Here is a 16,010-nt window from a genome sequence, read left to right as displayed (position 1 = left end):
ATGTGTACTAGTGATATGTTTACTAGTCACATTATGATGTTTACTAGTCATTTATTTACTAGTCACATTGTGAAGTGTACTAGTCATGTATTTACTAGTCACGTTAGGATACCTAGTAGTCATGTTATGCTTACTAATCGCAGTAATATTTACTGTTTTAAAGTGGCAAATAAAAGCTAAATGAAAGTTGGATTTTCAGGACTACCAGTCCTTGAAAGTCTTGAATCATCTTTCTGCAGTTACCGGCTGCGTTTTGTTGGTTGGAGGTGCTGCCTACTTTTTAATTTTTAACAACTTCGTCAGACCTTTGGATCAATTTAATTGATTTTATGGTTTGCCTATTTCATGGATTTTTACCCGGTCATCGATTACATTGATTGAGAAATGTAAATCTGCGATAGCCAAGTCAGCAACAGCCAACAGCTAACAGCACAGTGATTTTTCCATGGTGATGTTCCTAATAGCGAACTGGGCCTTGATGTGAGCGAACCATGCTGCTGCAGGCTGCCAGGCTCCACCCAACCACTGCTCATACACCACCCCCATGGCGTAATCCGATGCATCCGTCGTGAGTACTACCAGAGCAGTTGGTGATACGTGCGCCAACAAGGCAGCGTCAGCCAGTGCAGCCTTAGTGCCCTCAAACACCTGGTTTCTCTCCTCCGACCAGTCCACTGGGCCCTTGGGGTCCTTACCCCTCAGCCTCATATGGGGGGCCTGTGAAATGAGCCGCCCAGGGAATGAACCGGTTGTACAAGATCCCACGGCCAGGAGCTCCTACAGGGACTTCACCATGTTTGGGCATGGGAATCTGGTGACAGCATCCACCTTGTCGGGGAGGGGGGGTTGCTCCGTCCTTTGTAACCCGGTGCCCGAGGAAGTTGATGGTTGGCAGGCCCAACTGAAACTTTGCTGGGTTGACAGTGAGCTCATGCTGGCTGAGCCGCTCGAACAGCTGCCGGAGGTGGTTCAGGTGCTCCGCCGCGGATGTACTGGCCACGAGAATGTCATCCAAGTAAACAAACAGGAAAGGCATATCCCGCAGCACAGAGTCCACGAGCCGCTGAAAGGTCTGCACAGCCCACTTTAGCCCAAACATCATTCTCAGGAACTCAAACAGGTTGATGGCGTGATTGCAACCATTTTCGGCACATCCTGCAGGCGAAACCGGCATCTGGCGTTATCTGCACACGAGGTCCACATTGGAGAAGATGACCACCCCCGCCAAGTGGACGGAGAAGTCCTGGATGTACGGGACGGGGTAGCGGTCTGGCGTCGTGGCGTTGTTGAGACGACGGTAATCGCCACATGGGCGCCAGCCGCCGTTAGCTTTCCTGACCATATGCAGGGGGATCCCCATGGACTGTCGGAGCGGCGCACGATGCCAAGGCGCTACATGTTGGCAAACTCCTCCTTGGCGATGGCGAGCTTGGCTGGGTCGAGGCGCCATGCATGGGCGTAGACTGGGGGGCCCGTGGTGGTGATGTAATGTTCCACTCCGTGCTTGGTGACTGTTGACGAGAAGATGAGCGTTGCGAGTTCCAGAAACTCAGCGAGCAGAAGCTGAAATTCATCCCGGTGGCGAGCACATTGGACAGGCTGATGGGACCTGCCTCCCCCAGCGTACATGAGTAGGAACAGGAGACAGCATCAATCAAGCGGCGGTTTTTAACGTCCACCAACAGTCCATAAGTGTTCAAGAAATCCATGCCCAGGAGGGAAACGGACACCTTCGCCATCACAAAGTTCCAGCCAAACTGCTGACCACCAAAACCCACCTCCACGTACCTCATGCCATAGGTGTGGATGGTGGTGCCGATGGCAGCACACATGGGGGGGGGGCGAATCCACCGGCCATCGCGTCCACTGGTGTTGCAGGCAGGATGCTTTGCTGTGCGCCCAAATCAACTAGCGACTGCTGGCCAGAGATGGTATCCTGAATAAACAGCAGCCTGCCTTCCTGGCTAATGCTCAGGGCTGCTACTTAGCGCCGGCCCTGGCTTTCCCCACCCTGCTGAAAGCGCATGGTGCACGGCATTACTTGGCTTTGGCTCCAAACCTAGCATGGTAGAAGCACAGTTCCCCTGACTCTTGCTGCTGATGAGAAACTGCTGCCGCGGCAGCGCTCGCAGCCTCAACCAGTCGGTGGTGGTGGACGAGCGTGTGCAAGCAGCAGAGCAGCTGCACACTGCTGTCAGCTGGCCAGAAAAATCCTGTCAGCCTGGATAACTTGGAGCTAGCCAAGGCAGCACGGATATGTGAGGGGAGCTGATGAAGGAACAGCTGGCTGAAAAGGAAGGTCGGGTCGCACAAACCCAGCATAGTCAGCATCTTGTCCATAAGCTCTGATGGCTTGCCGTCTCCCAAGCCTTGCAGCGAAAACAACCAGTCCGCCAGCTCCACCTCTGCTAGCTCAAAAGCCTGCAGCAAGTGTCTCTTAATCGTGTCGTACTTATCCACGGGTGGCAGGGCTTGTAGCAGGCCCAATACCTATGACGCTGTGGACGTTCCAAGTGCCACCACGATGTAGTAGTACTTGGTCTCATCCACGGTGCTGTTCCTAATAGCGAACTGGGCCTCAATGTGAGCGAGCAATGCTGCCGCAGCTGTCTCCCAGAAGTTGGGACGGAGTTAGCCACTGTTGCTGCTCTGGTAGCTTCGTTCGCCATGGCTCACGTTGGGGTCCCCAGTGTGGAGGATGGCAGAAAGGAGATGAGCCCATTTCTCCTTTTGACCACACAACCGTGGGGTCGTTTATTTCCTCCACCAAACTTAAAGTGCACAGTTCACAATTATAAACTTGAGCTGCTCAACATGCAAGCTGACAACCACCAAACACCTCTGCCCCATGTCTACCCACAATCCGCTTCTGCTAACCCCTGGACCCAGCATGTTAAAGGGACAGTCTGTGGTCCACATGGTGAATGTCCAGCCTGCCTGAAGTAGGTCACTACACTATGATAGATTTTCGCTTTTGTTTTCATTTTCAGATTTATTAGAAATGAGAAACTGGCCTTCACTATTAATTTTGGTGCAGCAGCTGGTCAGGAGGTATAGTGGTCATTCAGTAATCAAAAAGTTGCAGGTTCGATCCTGTCTCCTCCTCACCTTGTGTTGAAGTGTCCTTGAGCAAAACACAGACCCTCAAAACTGCTCGTGATGAGTAGGTTTGCGCCTGTGCCATCGGTATGTGTTGTGTGACGCAAAGCTTCCACTGTACAGCAGCGTGACTGCTGTGTTGAGCAGAAGGGCAGTCCAGTTACCATTTATTTATTTACCATTCTGGAATATTTTACCATTCTAACTGCCCTCTGGAATATTTTACCATGCTAACTGCCCTCTGGAATATTTTACCATGCTAACTGCCTTCTGGAATATTTTACCATTCTAACTGCCCTCTGGAGTAGTTTACCATTCTAACTGCCTTCTGGAGTATTTTACCATTCTAACTGCCCTCTGGAGTAGTTTACCATGCTAACTGCCTTCTGGAATATTTTACCATGCTAACTGCCTTCTGGAATATTTTACCATGCTAACTGCCCTCTGGAATATTTTACCATTCTAACTGCCCTCTGGAGTAGTTTACCATTCTAATTGCCTTCTGGAATATTTTACCATTCTAACTGCCCTCTGGAGTAGTTTACCATTCTAACTGCCTTCTGGAATATTTTACCATTCTAACTGCCCTCTGGAGTAGTTTACCATTCTAACTGCCCTCTGGAATATTTTACCATGCTAACTGCCTTCTGGAATATTTTACCATTCTAACTGCCCTCTGGAGTAGTTTACCATTCTAACTGCCTTCTGGAGTATTTCACCATTCTAACTGCCCTCTGGAATATTTTACCATGCTAACTGCCCTCTGGAATATTTTACCATTCTAACTGCCTTCTGGAGTATTTTACCATTCTAACTGCCCTCTGGAATATTTTACCATGCTAACTGCCTTCTGGAATATTTTACCATTCGAACTGCCTTCTGGAGTATTTTACCATTCGAACTACCTTCTGGATATTTTACCATTCTAACTGCCTTCTGGAATAGTTTACCATTCTAACCTCCTTCTGGAATATTTTACCAATCTAACTGCCCTCTGGAATATTTTACCATGCTAACTGCCCTCTGGAATATTTTACCATTCTAACTGCCTTCTGGAGTATTTTACCATTCTAACTGCCCTCTGGAGTAGTTTACCATTCTAACTGCCTTCTGGAGTATTTTACCATTCGAACTACCTTCTGGATATTTTACCATTCTAACTGCCTTCTGGAATAGTTTACCATTCTAACCTCCTTCTGGAATAGTTTACCATTCTAACTACCTTCTGGAATAGTTTACCATTCTAACCTCCTTCTGGAATATTTTACCATTATAACTACCTTCTGGAATAGTTTACCATTCTAACCTCCTTCTGGAATATTTTACCATTATAACTACCTTCTGGAATAGTTTACCATTCTAACTGCCTTCTGGAATATTTTTAAATAACATTTGCAGACAGATTTTTATTTGACCATTCAGGTGAAAACATGGCTGCTGTGTTGTCTTGTTCTCTAAAAGTGTTGTGGTGCTGAGGGTCATGTGATGTTAAATGTCGTTCTTCTGCCCCGCCCCCTTCCAGTGGTACCAGCAGAGTTACTGGCAGCAAGTGTACCACCCTCCCTCCCCCCCGGATGGCCTCTACCACTACCAGCCTTACCCTGCCTACCTAAGCCCCACTCCCAACCAGGACATGCCCATACATGGTAAGACCAGGGGTCAGAGTTCAGTCTGTCGATGTTGTGTTAAATGTGTTCATGTTGACACTGAGAACCACGTCCAGTTCATGAGAGCTTCCTCACCAACGTCTTCTTCAGTGTTGATGCCACGTGTTCTTTTTTCTTCTGTGAGTCAAAAAGTAGATATTGGTCTGTGTGTGTAGGTTTCCTTAAACCCCAATGGGGAGGCTCCTGTCTTCCCCAATGTGGACGTCACAGTCCAAGAAGGGCAAACTGTTGTTCTTTACGTCTTCCCTTGTGAACTTAATGTTCTTGTCCACTGAGTTGATGTGTTTGGTAAACGCTTGCGTGTCTTGTGTTTGGATTTTGACCCATGTGTCGTCCACATATTCTCACACCACCTGCTGGAACACAAACGGAGCATCATCAGAACTTTGCAATACAGAGCTGACAATGTGCCCAGCAGCACTCAGGCCCAACGAGAAGAACACAAACACCTGAGGGGAGCTTTAAAAACCTGCAGCTACCCCAGTTGGACCTTTGTGAAAACTGCAACACGTTCCAGAAAGACCAACCAGGTGAGCGAGGAGGAGAAAAGGAACAGAAGGAATAACACAGTCATCCCGTATGTTTCTGGGGTCTTCGAGAAACTCAGGAGAATTTTCAACAAACACCACATCCTGGTATACTTCAAACCCAGCATAGGAGAAACCAAACAACCACTACACAAACGGATTGCCCAACACAGAAGGCCACACTCCTCAGGACAAGACTCAGCAGTCTATCTACACCTAAAGGAGAAGACACACTCCTTCCAGGACAGCAACGTACACATTTTGGACAGAGAAGATAGATGGTTTGAAAGAGGGGAGAAGGAAGCCATCTATGTGAAACTGGAAAAACCCTCCCTCAACAGAGGAGGAGGTCTGCGACACCACCTATCTCCCACTTACAATGCCGTCCTTTCATCTCTACCCAGGAGACTCAAGAAGCCTAGCCTCCAAGAACAACAGTCGGTCTCCAACGACTCTCATGACCACTGAACAAGAAGTCGAAACTACCCCCCCCCCCCAACGACCGTCGCTGCTAAACAAATGCAAATCAATAGCTCCGATGTCGATGGGCGCGTTTGGACATCGGTACACAAAAGAGCCACTCATATCTATGGCTCTGTTAGCGACGGGTGTTGGTAAACATCTGATCACAAAGAGCCTCGCATATCAACAGCTCTGACAGCGACTCCTAGAGGATAAATTCTGAGTCTCATCAGCAGCCAGTCAGACCAGCTTGGTCTAGTCAGGAAGGCACGAACTGAGGAAGCCTCTTGGATGAGAGGCGAAACGTCTTCACGGATATATACCAAGTCCAGTTGCACTTGATTCACCTCCTTTGGAGAACCATGACCTGGATGAATGAGAAGATTCACAGACATGTTGCTGACCAGTGTGGTGTATTACTACTGCTTCACTGATCAGTTTGATGTATTACTACTGCTTCACTGATCAGTTTGATGTATTACTACTGCTTCACTGGCCAGTTTGATGTATTACTACTGCTTCACCGGCCAGTTTGATGTATTACTACTCACTGACCAGTTTGATGTATTACTACTGCTTCACCGACTAGTTTGATGTATTACTACTGCTGCTTCACCGACTAGTTTGATGTATTACTACTGCTGCTTCACCGACTAGTTTGATGTATTACTACTGCTTCACCGACCAGTTTGACGTATTACTACTGCTTCACCGAGCAGTTTGACGTATTACTACTGCTTCACTGATCAGTTTGATGTATTGGTACTATTTATTTTGATATGCTTTAATGATCCCTGTAGGGAAGTCATACTCTGCATGTAACCTGTTCTAGCTGTGTAGCTAGCAGCAGTGTGCAGCCGCTGTGTAGCAGCCGGGGACAAACTCCAGTTCTTATTTCCGTTGCCTTGCTCAGAGGCACAGACAGGAGTACTGACCCTAACATGCATGTCTTTTTGCCTTCCAGTTTCCACTATTTTCTGGTCGTATAACTAACAGCTCTGGTTCCACCTGTTCCCTGTGTTCTGGTTCTGTCTGGGTTCTTTCAGCTGTCCCACAGTCTTTTCCCGAGCCAAGCCACGGGCCGTCCCTCCAGCAGGCTCCCCCGTACCCAGAACTAGGCCAGAAAGGAGACGCACCGATGGATGCCCATGCCAGTGGTCAGTACCAACAAAAGCAGGCAGTCTGGACGAGTGTGTCCGGTTGTATCTTAGTGATAAACAAACGCCACACTGACGTAGCACACTGTAGCGATTCAGCATCCTCCCTTCAGGTCGGTGCTATGACGTGTTCATTCCTGTCCTGATCCAGTGTCATGACCGTGATCCACACCTCCCTGCACTGTCTGCTGGCAGTTTAGCAAGTAACTGTAAACTTTTACAACACTTGTTCTAGCATAAATCAACCCGGGCCTGAAAAACCTCTTCTTCACTTTGTTTGAAGGAGGCTCATGAGAAATAACTGCAGTCTAGTGAAGAATGGTGGGCGTGTGCATGGCTCTGCTGGGTTTCCGACCAGCGGTACAAACATCACACCGACACATGTGACGTCATCATTTACCCTCTGGAAACTGTCGTCTTGTGTTCCCGCCAAAAGCGAACCGAGTTTGATTGCGGGATCATTTGTTTTTATTCATGTTATTCGTGCGAGTTTGGCCGCAGGATCGAGTACGCGAACCCGCGACGATCGGCTTGTCCTCCACTTTCTAACTCAACAGGACGTCAGTGACGTCATGAGAATCTCAACGCTGATGGGCTTTCGCGACACAGTCACGCGAAGTTCTCGCTCAAGCTGAATATTTTCAATTCGCGCCATTGGCGTTGCGTTATTCGCGTCCTTGGCGTTGCGTTATTCGCGTCCTTGGCGTTGCGTTATTCGTGTCCTTGGCGTCACCGGCGTGAATACACGTGAGTTGGCGTCTTGCGTGGACTTCATATGTAATCTCGTTTTGCGTGGACTTGATAAGTAATCTCGTTTAGTGTGGACTTCATATGTAATCTCGTTTTTGTGTGGACTTCATATGTAATCTCGTTTTTGTGTGGACTTCATATGTAATCTCGTCTCACGTGGTCTTCATATGTAATCTCGTTTAGCGTGGACTTCATATGTAATCTCGTTTAGCGTGAACTTCATATGTAATCTCGTTTAGCGTGGACTTCATATGTTATCGCGTCTTGCGTGGACTTTATATGTAATCTCGTTTTTGTGTGGACTTCATATGTAATCTCGTTTTGAGTGGACTTCATATGTAATCTCGTTTTTGTGTGGACTTCATATGTAATCTCGTTTAGCGTGAACTTCATATGTAATCTCGTTTTTGTGTGGACTTCATATGTAATCACGTCTTGCGTGGACTTTATATGTAATCTCGTTTAGCGTGGACTTCATATGTAATCTCGTTTAGCGTGGACTTCATATGTAATCTCGTTTTTGTGTGGACTTCATATGTAATCTCGTTTTTGTGTGGACTTCATATGTAATCACGTCTTGCGTGGACTTTATATGTAATCTCGTTTTTGTGTGGACTTTATTTGTAATCTCGTCTCACGTGGTCTTCATATGTAATCTCGTTTAGTGTGGACTTCATATGTAATCTCGTTTTTGTGTGGACTTCATATGTAATCTCGTTTTGAGTGGACTTCATATGTAATCTCGTTTAGCGTGGACTTCATATGTAATCTCGTTTTTGTGTGGACTTCATATGTAATCACGTTTTGCGTGGACTTTATATGTAATCTCGTTTTTTGTGGACTTTATATGTAATCTCGTCTCACGTGGTCTTCATATGTAATCTCGTTTAGCGTGAACTTCATATGTAATCTCGTCTCACGTGGACTTCATATGTAATCTCGTTTAGCGTGAACTTCATATGTAATCTCGTCTCGCGTGGACTTCATATGTAATCTCGTTTTGCGTTGACTTCATATGTAATCTCGTCTCACGTGGACTTCATATGTAATCTCGTTTAGCGTGGACTTCATATGTAATCTCGTCTCACGTGGACTTAATATGTAATCTCGTCTCACGTGGACTTCATATGTAATCTAATCCCGCGAAAAAACATCTTCGCGTTTGGTGTGAACACAACATCAGGATATTCTGTCTGTCTGTCGCCTTCTCTTCTATTCACCCTTTGCAGATGCATCACAATTATCACGTGACGAGGGAGACTGCCCCATAGACCGGGAAATTCAAAAGCGAACAACAAAAACAAACAAAACATTGCGACGGATGAGTAGCTATTATAGTTGAAATGGAAGTGATGGCTACCAATAGTCAGAGTCATGTTGTGGAGTTGTCCTGTGAAGTGAGTCACCTTGTAGGACGGCACAAAGAGCGATATGTGGAGAAGCTAGCGATAGCAGGGTTACAGAACCGCGGCGCTACGCTCACAGCAGGGGGGTGTACCTCATAATGGCAAAGGTAAGACATAGCTAGCCACTTTCTATGGAATGAGCTAAATGCTAGCTAAATGGCCAGACTGTGTAACCTACTATGAAATGGCAAGGAAAGTATGAGCTGCTTTTGGTTAGTCGATTTGAGTTTTGATGGCATCCCAGGGGAAACAGGTTAAAACATACACAGCTGGCTAGCTAGCTATGTCTTACCTTTGCCATTATGAGGTACATCCCCCTGCTGTGAGCACAGCACCGCGGTTCTGTAACCCCACCAGCTACAAAGAAGTGGTCAGCTTTCAGACTTTTGTGTGTTTTTAGGTCAGCGCCTGTGTGTGGGGGGACACTCCGTTGGTAACAGAGTGGTACAGACCGTGTGGACTGAACTCGGGCAGACTGGACGGTTTTGCTAGATCCGTGAACACATCGGTAGGAAGAAGGTACGGGTCGGTAGCTAACCCTGCTATCGCTAGCTAACCCTGCTATCGCTAGCTAACCCTGCTATCGCTAGCTAACCCTGCTATCGCTAGCTTCTCCACATATGCCATCCTACAAGGTGACTCACTTCACAGGACAACTCCACAACATGACTCTGACTATTGGTAGCCATCACTTCCATTTAAACTATAATAGCTACTCATCCGTCGCAATGTTTTGTTTGTTTTTGTTCGCTTTTGAGTTTCCTGGTCTATCACTTCCTGCCGTCCGTCATGGCGTTCATATTCCCCGCGAGTGGGACGTGACGTCACATGCAAAGGGTCAATACGACCTGGTGTCCTGTCTCACCGACACCACCTCCACAACTACCTGAACCGGGTTAATGCTGTCTGTCTGTCCTGTTTAGGCCCCGCCTTGGCCCTGGAGGTCTCTCCCCCTTGCCCCGCCCCTGTGAGCTCGGTGGCCGCCAACTCCACGGCAGTCGTGTATCAAGAGCAGCCCGCCTCCCTACTGCCCCTCCACTACGAGTCTCCTCCTCCCCCGTACCTCCCCCATCCTCCTCCTCCCCCCCAACAAGCCCCTTACCCTTATCACCACTATGTCCCTGCCCACTGGGGGGCCATCCAAGGGGGCCCCGCCTCTGGGCTCCACCCCCGGGTGTACTACCCTTCCCCCAACTCCTCCCACATTGCGGGTTACGTTGCTGCCCCGCCCCCTCACTTCTCCACCACACACTGCATACCTCCCAATGGGTAGTACTGCGAGTACGTGTGTAGTACTGCGAGTACTGTAGTCACCATGAAAAGGGGTGTTTTTTGTTTTCTACCTCACGGACGGACGGTGTGTTAATGGAATGTCCTGCGTGTTCCCCAGGGACACGTTTCATGTCCGGTGTTCACAATAACGGTGTCTTTCATTTTGGTATTAAAAAGGAATAGTTCACTAAACTGATTGGTTTTGTCTTTTATTTTGTGGTTTGCAAATGAATTCCCTTTAGTTGCTTAATGAGTCTTGATTCCATTTTAAAGGCGAGTCAGTTCACGTTTGACTGGCTGTTGATTTTGTGAGTTGAATTTGTTTAGTTTTGTGTCACATGGTTCAGGTTGTGTGATTTGATTCAGCAGATTGTGAGATTATTAAAGCAGATGGAGACGGACCCTAGCTGCCAGTTACCTTAAAAACTGGAAGTCTATATTTCCTTTAGTCTGTCTACAGTTATAATGACGCTACCCGGAACAAAGGTAAGAACTAAAGAATTGGAGCCAGTCCCAGGACAGATGGATTTAGTGCTCATTGTAATGAATGTTTGTGGAAGGATCTGAGATGACCAGAGTGTACAGACAGAAAAGAGACGTTGCTTACCGTGAAGCAACGTTTCTATTTCTAACACGTCTCCTTCGACGTAAAGATACGAGGATTTTAGACAACTTAAGACCCATCACTCAACAGAAATGATCTGCTGTTATAGATGAGGTTCTGTAGGCGGTTCTGCAGGCTATTCTGTAGACTGTTCTATAGACGATCCTGTAGGCTGTTATATAGACTGTTCTGTACGCTATTCTGTAGACTTCTATAGACTGTTCTGCAGGCTGTTATATAGACTGTTCTGTAGGCTATTCTGTAGACTTCTATAGACTGTTCTGCAGGCTATTCTGTAGACTTCTATAGACTGTTCTGCAGGCTGTTATATACTGTTCTGTACGCTATTCTGTAGACTTTTCTGCGGGCTATTATATAGACTTCTGTAGGCTATTCTGTAAACTGTTCTGCAGGCTGTTATATAGACTGTTCTGTAGGCTATTCTGTAGACTGTTCTATATACTGTTCTGCAGACTTCTATAGGCGGTTATGTAGGCTGTTCTATCGACTGTTCTGCAGGCTGTTAAATAGACTGTTCTACAGAACGGTCCACAGTCTGCCTTCTATAGGCTGTCTGCAGGCTTTTCTGTAGACTGTTCTGCAGGCTAGCGGGCTAGCTGCTGGACTGAAGCAGGGTGTTTCATTATAATGAGTCAGCTTTCTGTAGTGGGAGCTCTATATACAATCAGTTGATCTAGATTTAATTGATTTCAGTGATTCAATAACGTTTTTCTTTTAGATTTTCATCAAGATTTTGATTTGGTGGAGAATTCTTTTACTTTGGAGACTTAACAATATTTTGGATTTGGTGGGAAGTTTCTAAACCATTAAAATGTCTATGGCATTAACAGTGGTGTAAATCTGGTTGATACTGCACACTGAAGATTTAAAGTTGAGGGGAGCATAAGGTAAGGATGCACCAGCTCTCCTTTGTTATTCATAATGGAAGCAGAATTACTATTTTAATAAAATGATGAACTGTCACAGGAAGACAAATTTACCAAAAGCAAAAGACACCACAGTTCTGAGGAACAAATATAAACTTGAATAAATGGTGAGATACTGACTTTACACAACAAACCATCACAACATCGTATTCCAAGTTCAAAGGTTTATTCGTCACAGTATTCACATACAAGTACAATGAGCAGGTTCACTTGGTTTTGTTCAGTTTGTCTGTGAAAACAGGCCAAGTTTCATAGCTCAGCAGCTGCATCACTTCCATGGCTGTCACGGTCTTTCATGCTCGCGTCTAGATGGTAACCTGAAATCTGTGAAACTCTTGTGGAATCCCCCCCCCCCTTTTTCTCCCCAATTGTACCCGGCCAGTTACCCACTCTTCCGAGCCGTCCCGGTCTCTGCTCCACCCCCTCTGCCAATCCGGGGAGGGCTGCAGACTACTACCACGACTCCTCCGATACACGTGGAGTCACCAGCCGCTTCTTTTCACCTGACAGTGAGGAGTTTCACCAGGGGGACGTAGCGCATGGGAGGTTCACTCTATTCCCCCCAGCCCCCCCCCTCCGAACAGGTGCCCCGACGGACCAGAAGAGGCGCTAGTGCAGCGACCGGGACACATACCCACATCCGGCTTCCCACCCACAGATACGGCCAATTGTGTCTGTAGGGATGCCCGACCAAGCCGGAGGTAACACGGGGATTCGAACCGGCGATCCCCATATTGGTAGGGAACAGAATAGACCGGTACGCCACCCAGACGCCTGCATGGAGTTTTTTAACTTAACCTCAACCTAACCCTATGCTTTTGAAGCACTACTGTGCTGAATCAAGTGCACATGTGGGAATATGTGCACAGGTTTGGCAAATCTACGGTTACCATGTAGACATGAGCCTCTTTCATGGGCTTTTTTAAATACTTGAACAACACTAAGTAACATTACAAAACAACAGTACAGCAAGCATTGGGGGGAAATAAAATAAACCAATCACAATATATGTTACAGTATAAGAGATTAAAACAAGGTAGATATAGTCACTGACCCCTCACCCTCCTCTTGCTTCAGAGGGTTAAATGTGCATCTAGGAGTCCATGTAGATGTGTTGTGATCACATCAGCAAACAGTACCAGTCAGCACTCATGTAGAAGTTTCCCTCAGCACCAGTACCACCACCTCTTCCCACCAGATGTGACCATGCCCTGCCTCACTGTAGACACCAAACCCTACACCGTGTACCTGACCATGCCCTGCCTCACTGTGGACACCAAACCCTACACCATGTACCTGGCCATGCCCTGCCTCACAGTGGACACCAAACCCTACACCGTGTACCTGGCCATGCCCTGCCTCACAGTGGACACCAAACCCTACACCATGTACCTGGCCGGGCCCTGCCTCACTGTGGACACCAAACCCTACACCGTGTACCTAACCATGCCCTGCCTCACTGTGGACACCAAACTCTACACCATGTACCTGGCCATGCCCTGCCTCACTGTGGACACCAAACCCTACACCATGTACCTAACCATGCCCTGCCTCACTGTGGACACCAAACCCTACACCGTGTACCTGACCATGCCCTGCCTCACTGTGGACACCAAACCCTACACCGTGTACCTGACCATGCCCTGCCTCACTGTGGACACCAAACCCTACACCGTGTACCTGACCATGCCCTGCCTCACTGTGGACACCAAACCCTACACCATGTACCTGGCCGGGCCCTGCCTCACTGTGGACACCAAACCCTACACCATGTACCTGACCATGCCCTGCCTCACTGTGGACACCAAACTCTACACCATGTACCTGGCCATGCCCTGCCTCACTGTGGACACCAAACCCTACACCGTGTACCTGGCCTTGCCCTGCCTCACTGTAGACACCAAACCCTACACCGTGTACCTGGCCATGCCCTGCCTCACAGTGGACACCAAACCCTACACCGTGTACCTGGCCATGCCCTGCCTCACTGTGGACACCAAACCCTACACCATGTACTTGGCCGGGCCCTGCCTCACAGTGGACACCAAACCCTACACCATGTACCTGGCCATGCCCTGCCTCACTGTGGACACCAAACCCTACACCATGTACCTGGCCATGCCCTGCCTCACTGTGGACACCAAACCCTACACCGTGTACCTGGCCATGCCCTGCCTCACTGTGGACACCAAACCCTACACCGTGTACCTGACCATGCCCTGCCTCACTGTGGACACCAAACCCTACACCGTGTACCTGACCATGCCCTGCCTCACTGTGGACACCAAACCCTACACCATGTACCTGGCCATGCCCTGCCTCACTGTGGACACCAAACCCTACACCATGTACCTAACCATGCCCTGCCTCACTGTGGACACCAAACCCTACACCATGTACCTAACCATGCCCTGCCTCACTGTGGATACCAAACCCTACACCATGTACCTAACCATGCCCTGCCTCACTGTGGACACCAAACCCTACACCATGTACCTAACCATGCCCTGCCTCACTGTGGATACCAAACCCTACACCATGTACCTAACCATGCCCTGCCTCACTGTGGACACCAAACCCTACACCATGTACTTGGCCATGCCCTGCCTCACTGTGGACACCAAACCCTACACCATGTACTTGGCCATGCCCTGCCTCACTGTGGACACCAAACCCTACACCATGTACCTAACCATGCCCTGCCTCACTGTAGACACCAAACCCTACACCATGTACCTGGCCATGCCCTGCCTCACTGTGGACACCAAACCCTACACCGTGTACCTAACCATGCCCTGCCTCACTGTAGACACCAAACCCTACACCATGTACCTGGCCATGCCCTGCCTCACTGTGGACACCAAACCCTACACCATGTACCTAACCATGCCCTGCCTCACTGTGGACACCAAACCCTACACCATGTACTTGGCCATGCCCTGCCTCACTGTAGACACCAAACCCTACACCATGTACCTAACCATGCCCTGCCTCACTGTGGACACCAAACCCTACACCATGTACCTAACCATGCCCTGCCTCACTGTGGACACCAAACCCTACACCATGTACCTAACCATGCCCTGCCTCACTGTAGACACCAAACCCTACACCATGTACCTGGCCATGCCCTGCCTCACTGTGGACACCAAACCCTACACCATGTACCTGGCCGGGCCCTGCCTCACTGTGGACACCAAACCCTACACCATGTACTTGGCCATGCCCTGCCTCACTGTGGACACCAAACCCTACACCATGTACCTGGCCTTGCCCTGCCTCACTGTGGACACCAAACCCTACACCATGTACCTAACCATGCCCTGCCTCACTGTGGACACCAAACCCTACACCATGTACCTGGCCATGCCCTGCCTCACTGTGGACACCAAACCCTACACCATGTACCTGGCCTTGCCCTGCCTCACTGTGGACACCAAACCCTACACCATGTACCTGGCCATGCCCTGCCTCACTGTGGACACCAAACCCTACACCATGTACCTGGCCTTGCCCTGCCTCACTGTGGACACCAAACCCTACACCGTGTACCTGGCCATGCCCTGCCTCACTGTGGACACCAAACCCTACACCGTGTACCTGGCCATGCCCTGCCTCACTGTGGACACCAAACCCTACACCGTGTACTTGGCCATGCCCTGCCTCACTGTGGACACCAAACCCTACACCGTGTACCTGGCCATGCCCTGCCTCACTGTGGACACCAAACCCTACACCATGTACTTGGCCATGCCCTGCCTCACTGTGGACACCAAACCCTACACCATGTACTTGGCCATGCCCTGCCTCACTGTGGACACCAAACCCTACACCGTGTACCTGGCCATGCCCTGCCTCACTGTGGACACCAAACCCTACACCATGTACCTAACCATGCCCTGCCTCACTGTGGACACCAAACCCTACACCGTGTACCTGGCCATGCCCTGCCTCACTGTGGACACCAAACCCTACACCGTGTACCTGGCCATGCCCTGCCTCACTGTGGACACCAAACCCTACACCATGTACCTGGCCATGCCCTGCCTCACTGTGGACACCAAACCCTACACCGTGTACCTGGCCATGCCCTGCCTCACTGTGGACACCAAACCCTAC

General features: G+C 48.8%; 1 protein-coding gene across 1 annotated transcript in view; it reads left to right on the top strand.

Annotated features, from left to right (window-relative positions):
• The window catches only part of alg13 (ALG13 UDP-N-acetylglucosaminyltransferase subunit), an 88,510-nt gene extending 78,169 nt beyond the window's left edge, over window positions 1-10,341 (top strand). The window contains exons 24-26 of the mRNA XM_056280595.1: window positions 4,622-4,745; window positions 6,802-6,912; window positions 9,992-10,341. Of these exons, the coding sequence (XP_056136570.1) occupies window positions 4,622-4,745; window positions 6,802-6,912; window positions 9,992-10,341 (585 nt within the window). The remainder of the gene's footprint in view (window positions 1-4,621; window positions 4,746-6,801; window positions 6,913-9,991) is intronic.
• Window positions 10,342-16,010: the final 5,669 nt, after the last annotated feature.

This window comes from Lampris incognitus, chromosome 5 (genome assembly GCF_029633865.1).
Source record: "Lampris incognitus isolate fLamInc1 chromosome 5, fLamInc1.hap2, whole genome shotgun sequence".
Lineage (NCBI taxonomy): Eukaryota > Metazoa > Chordata > Actinopteri > Lampriformes > Lampridae > Lampris > Lampris incognitus.
This window is presented reverse-complemented; position numbering and strand designations above follow the sequence as displayed.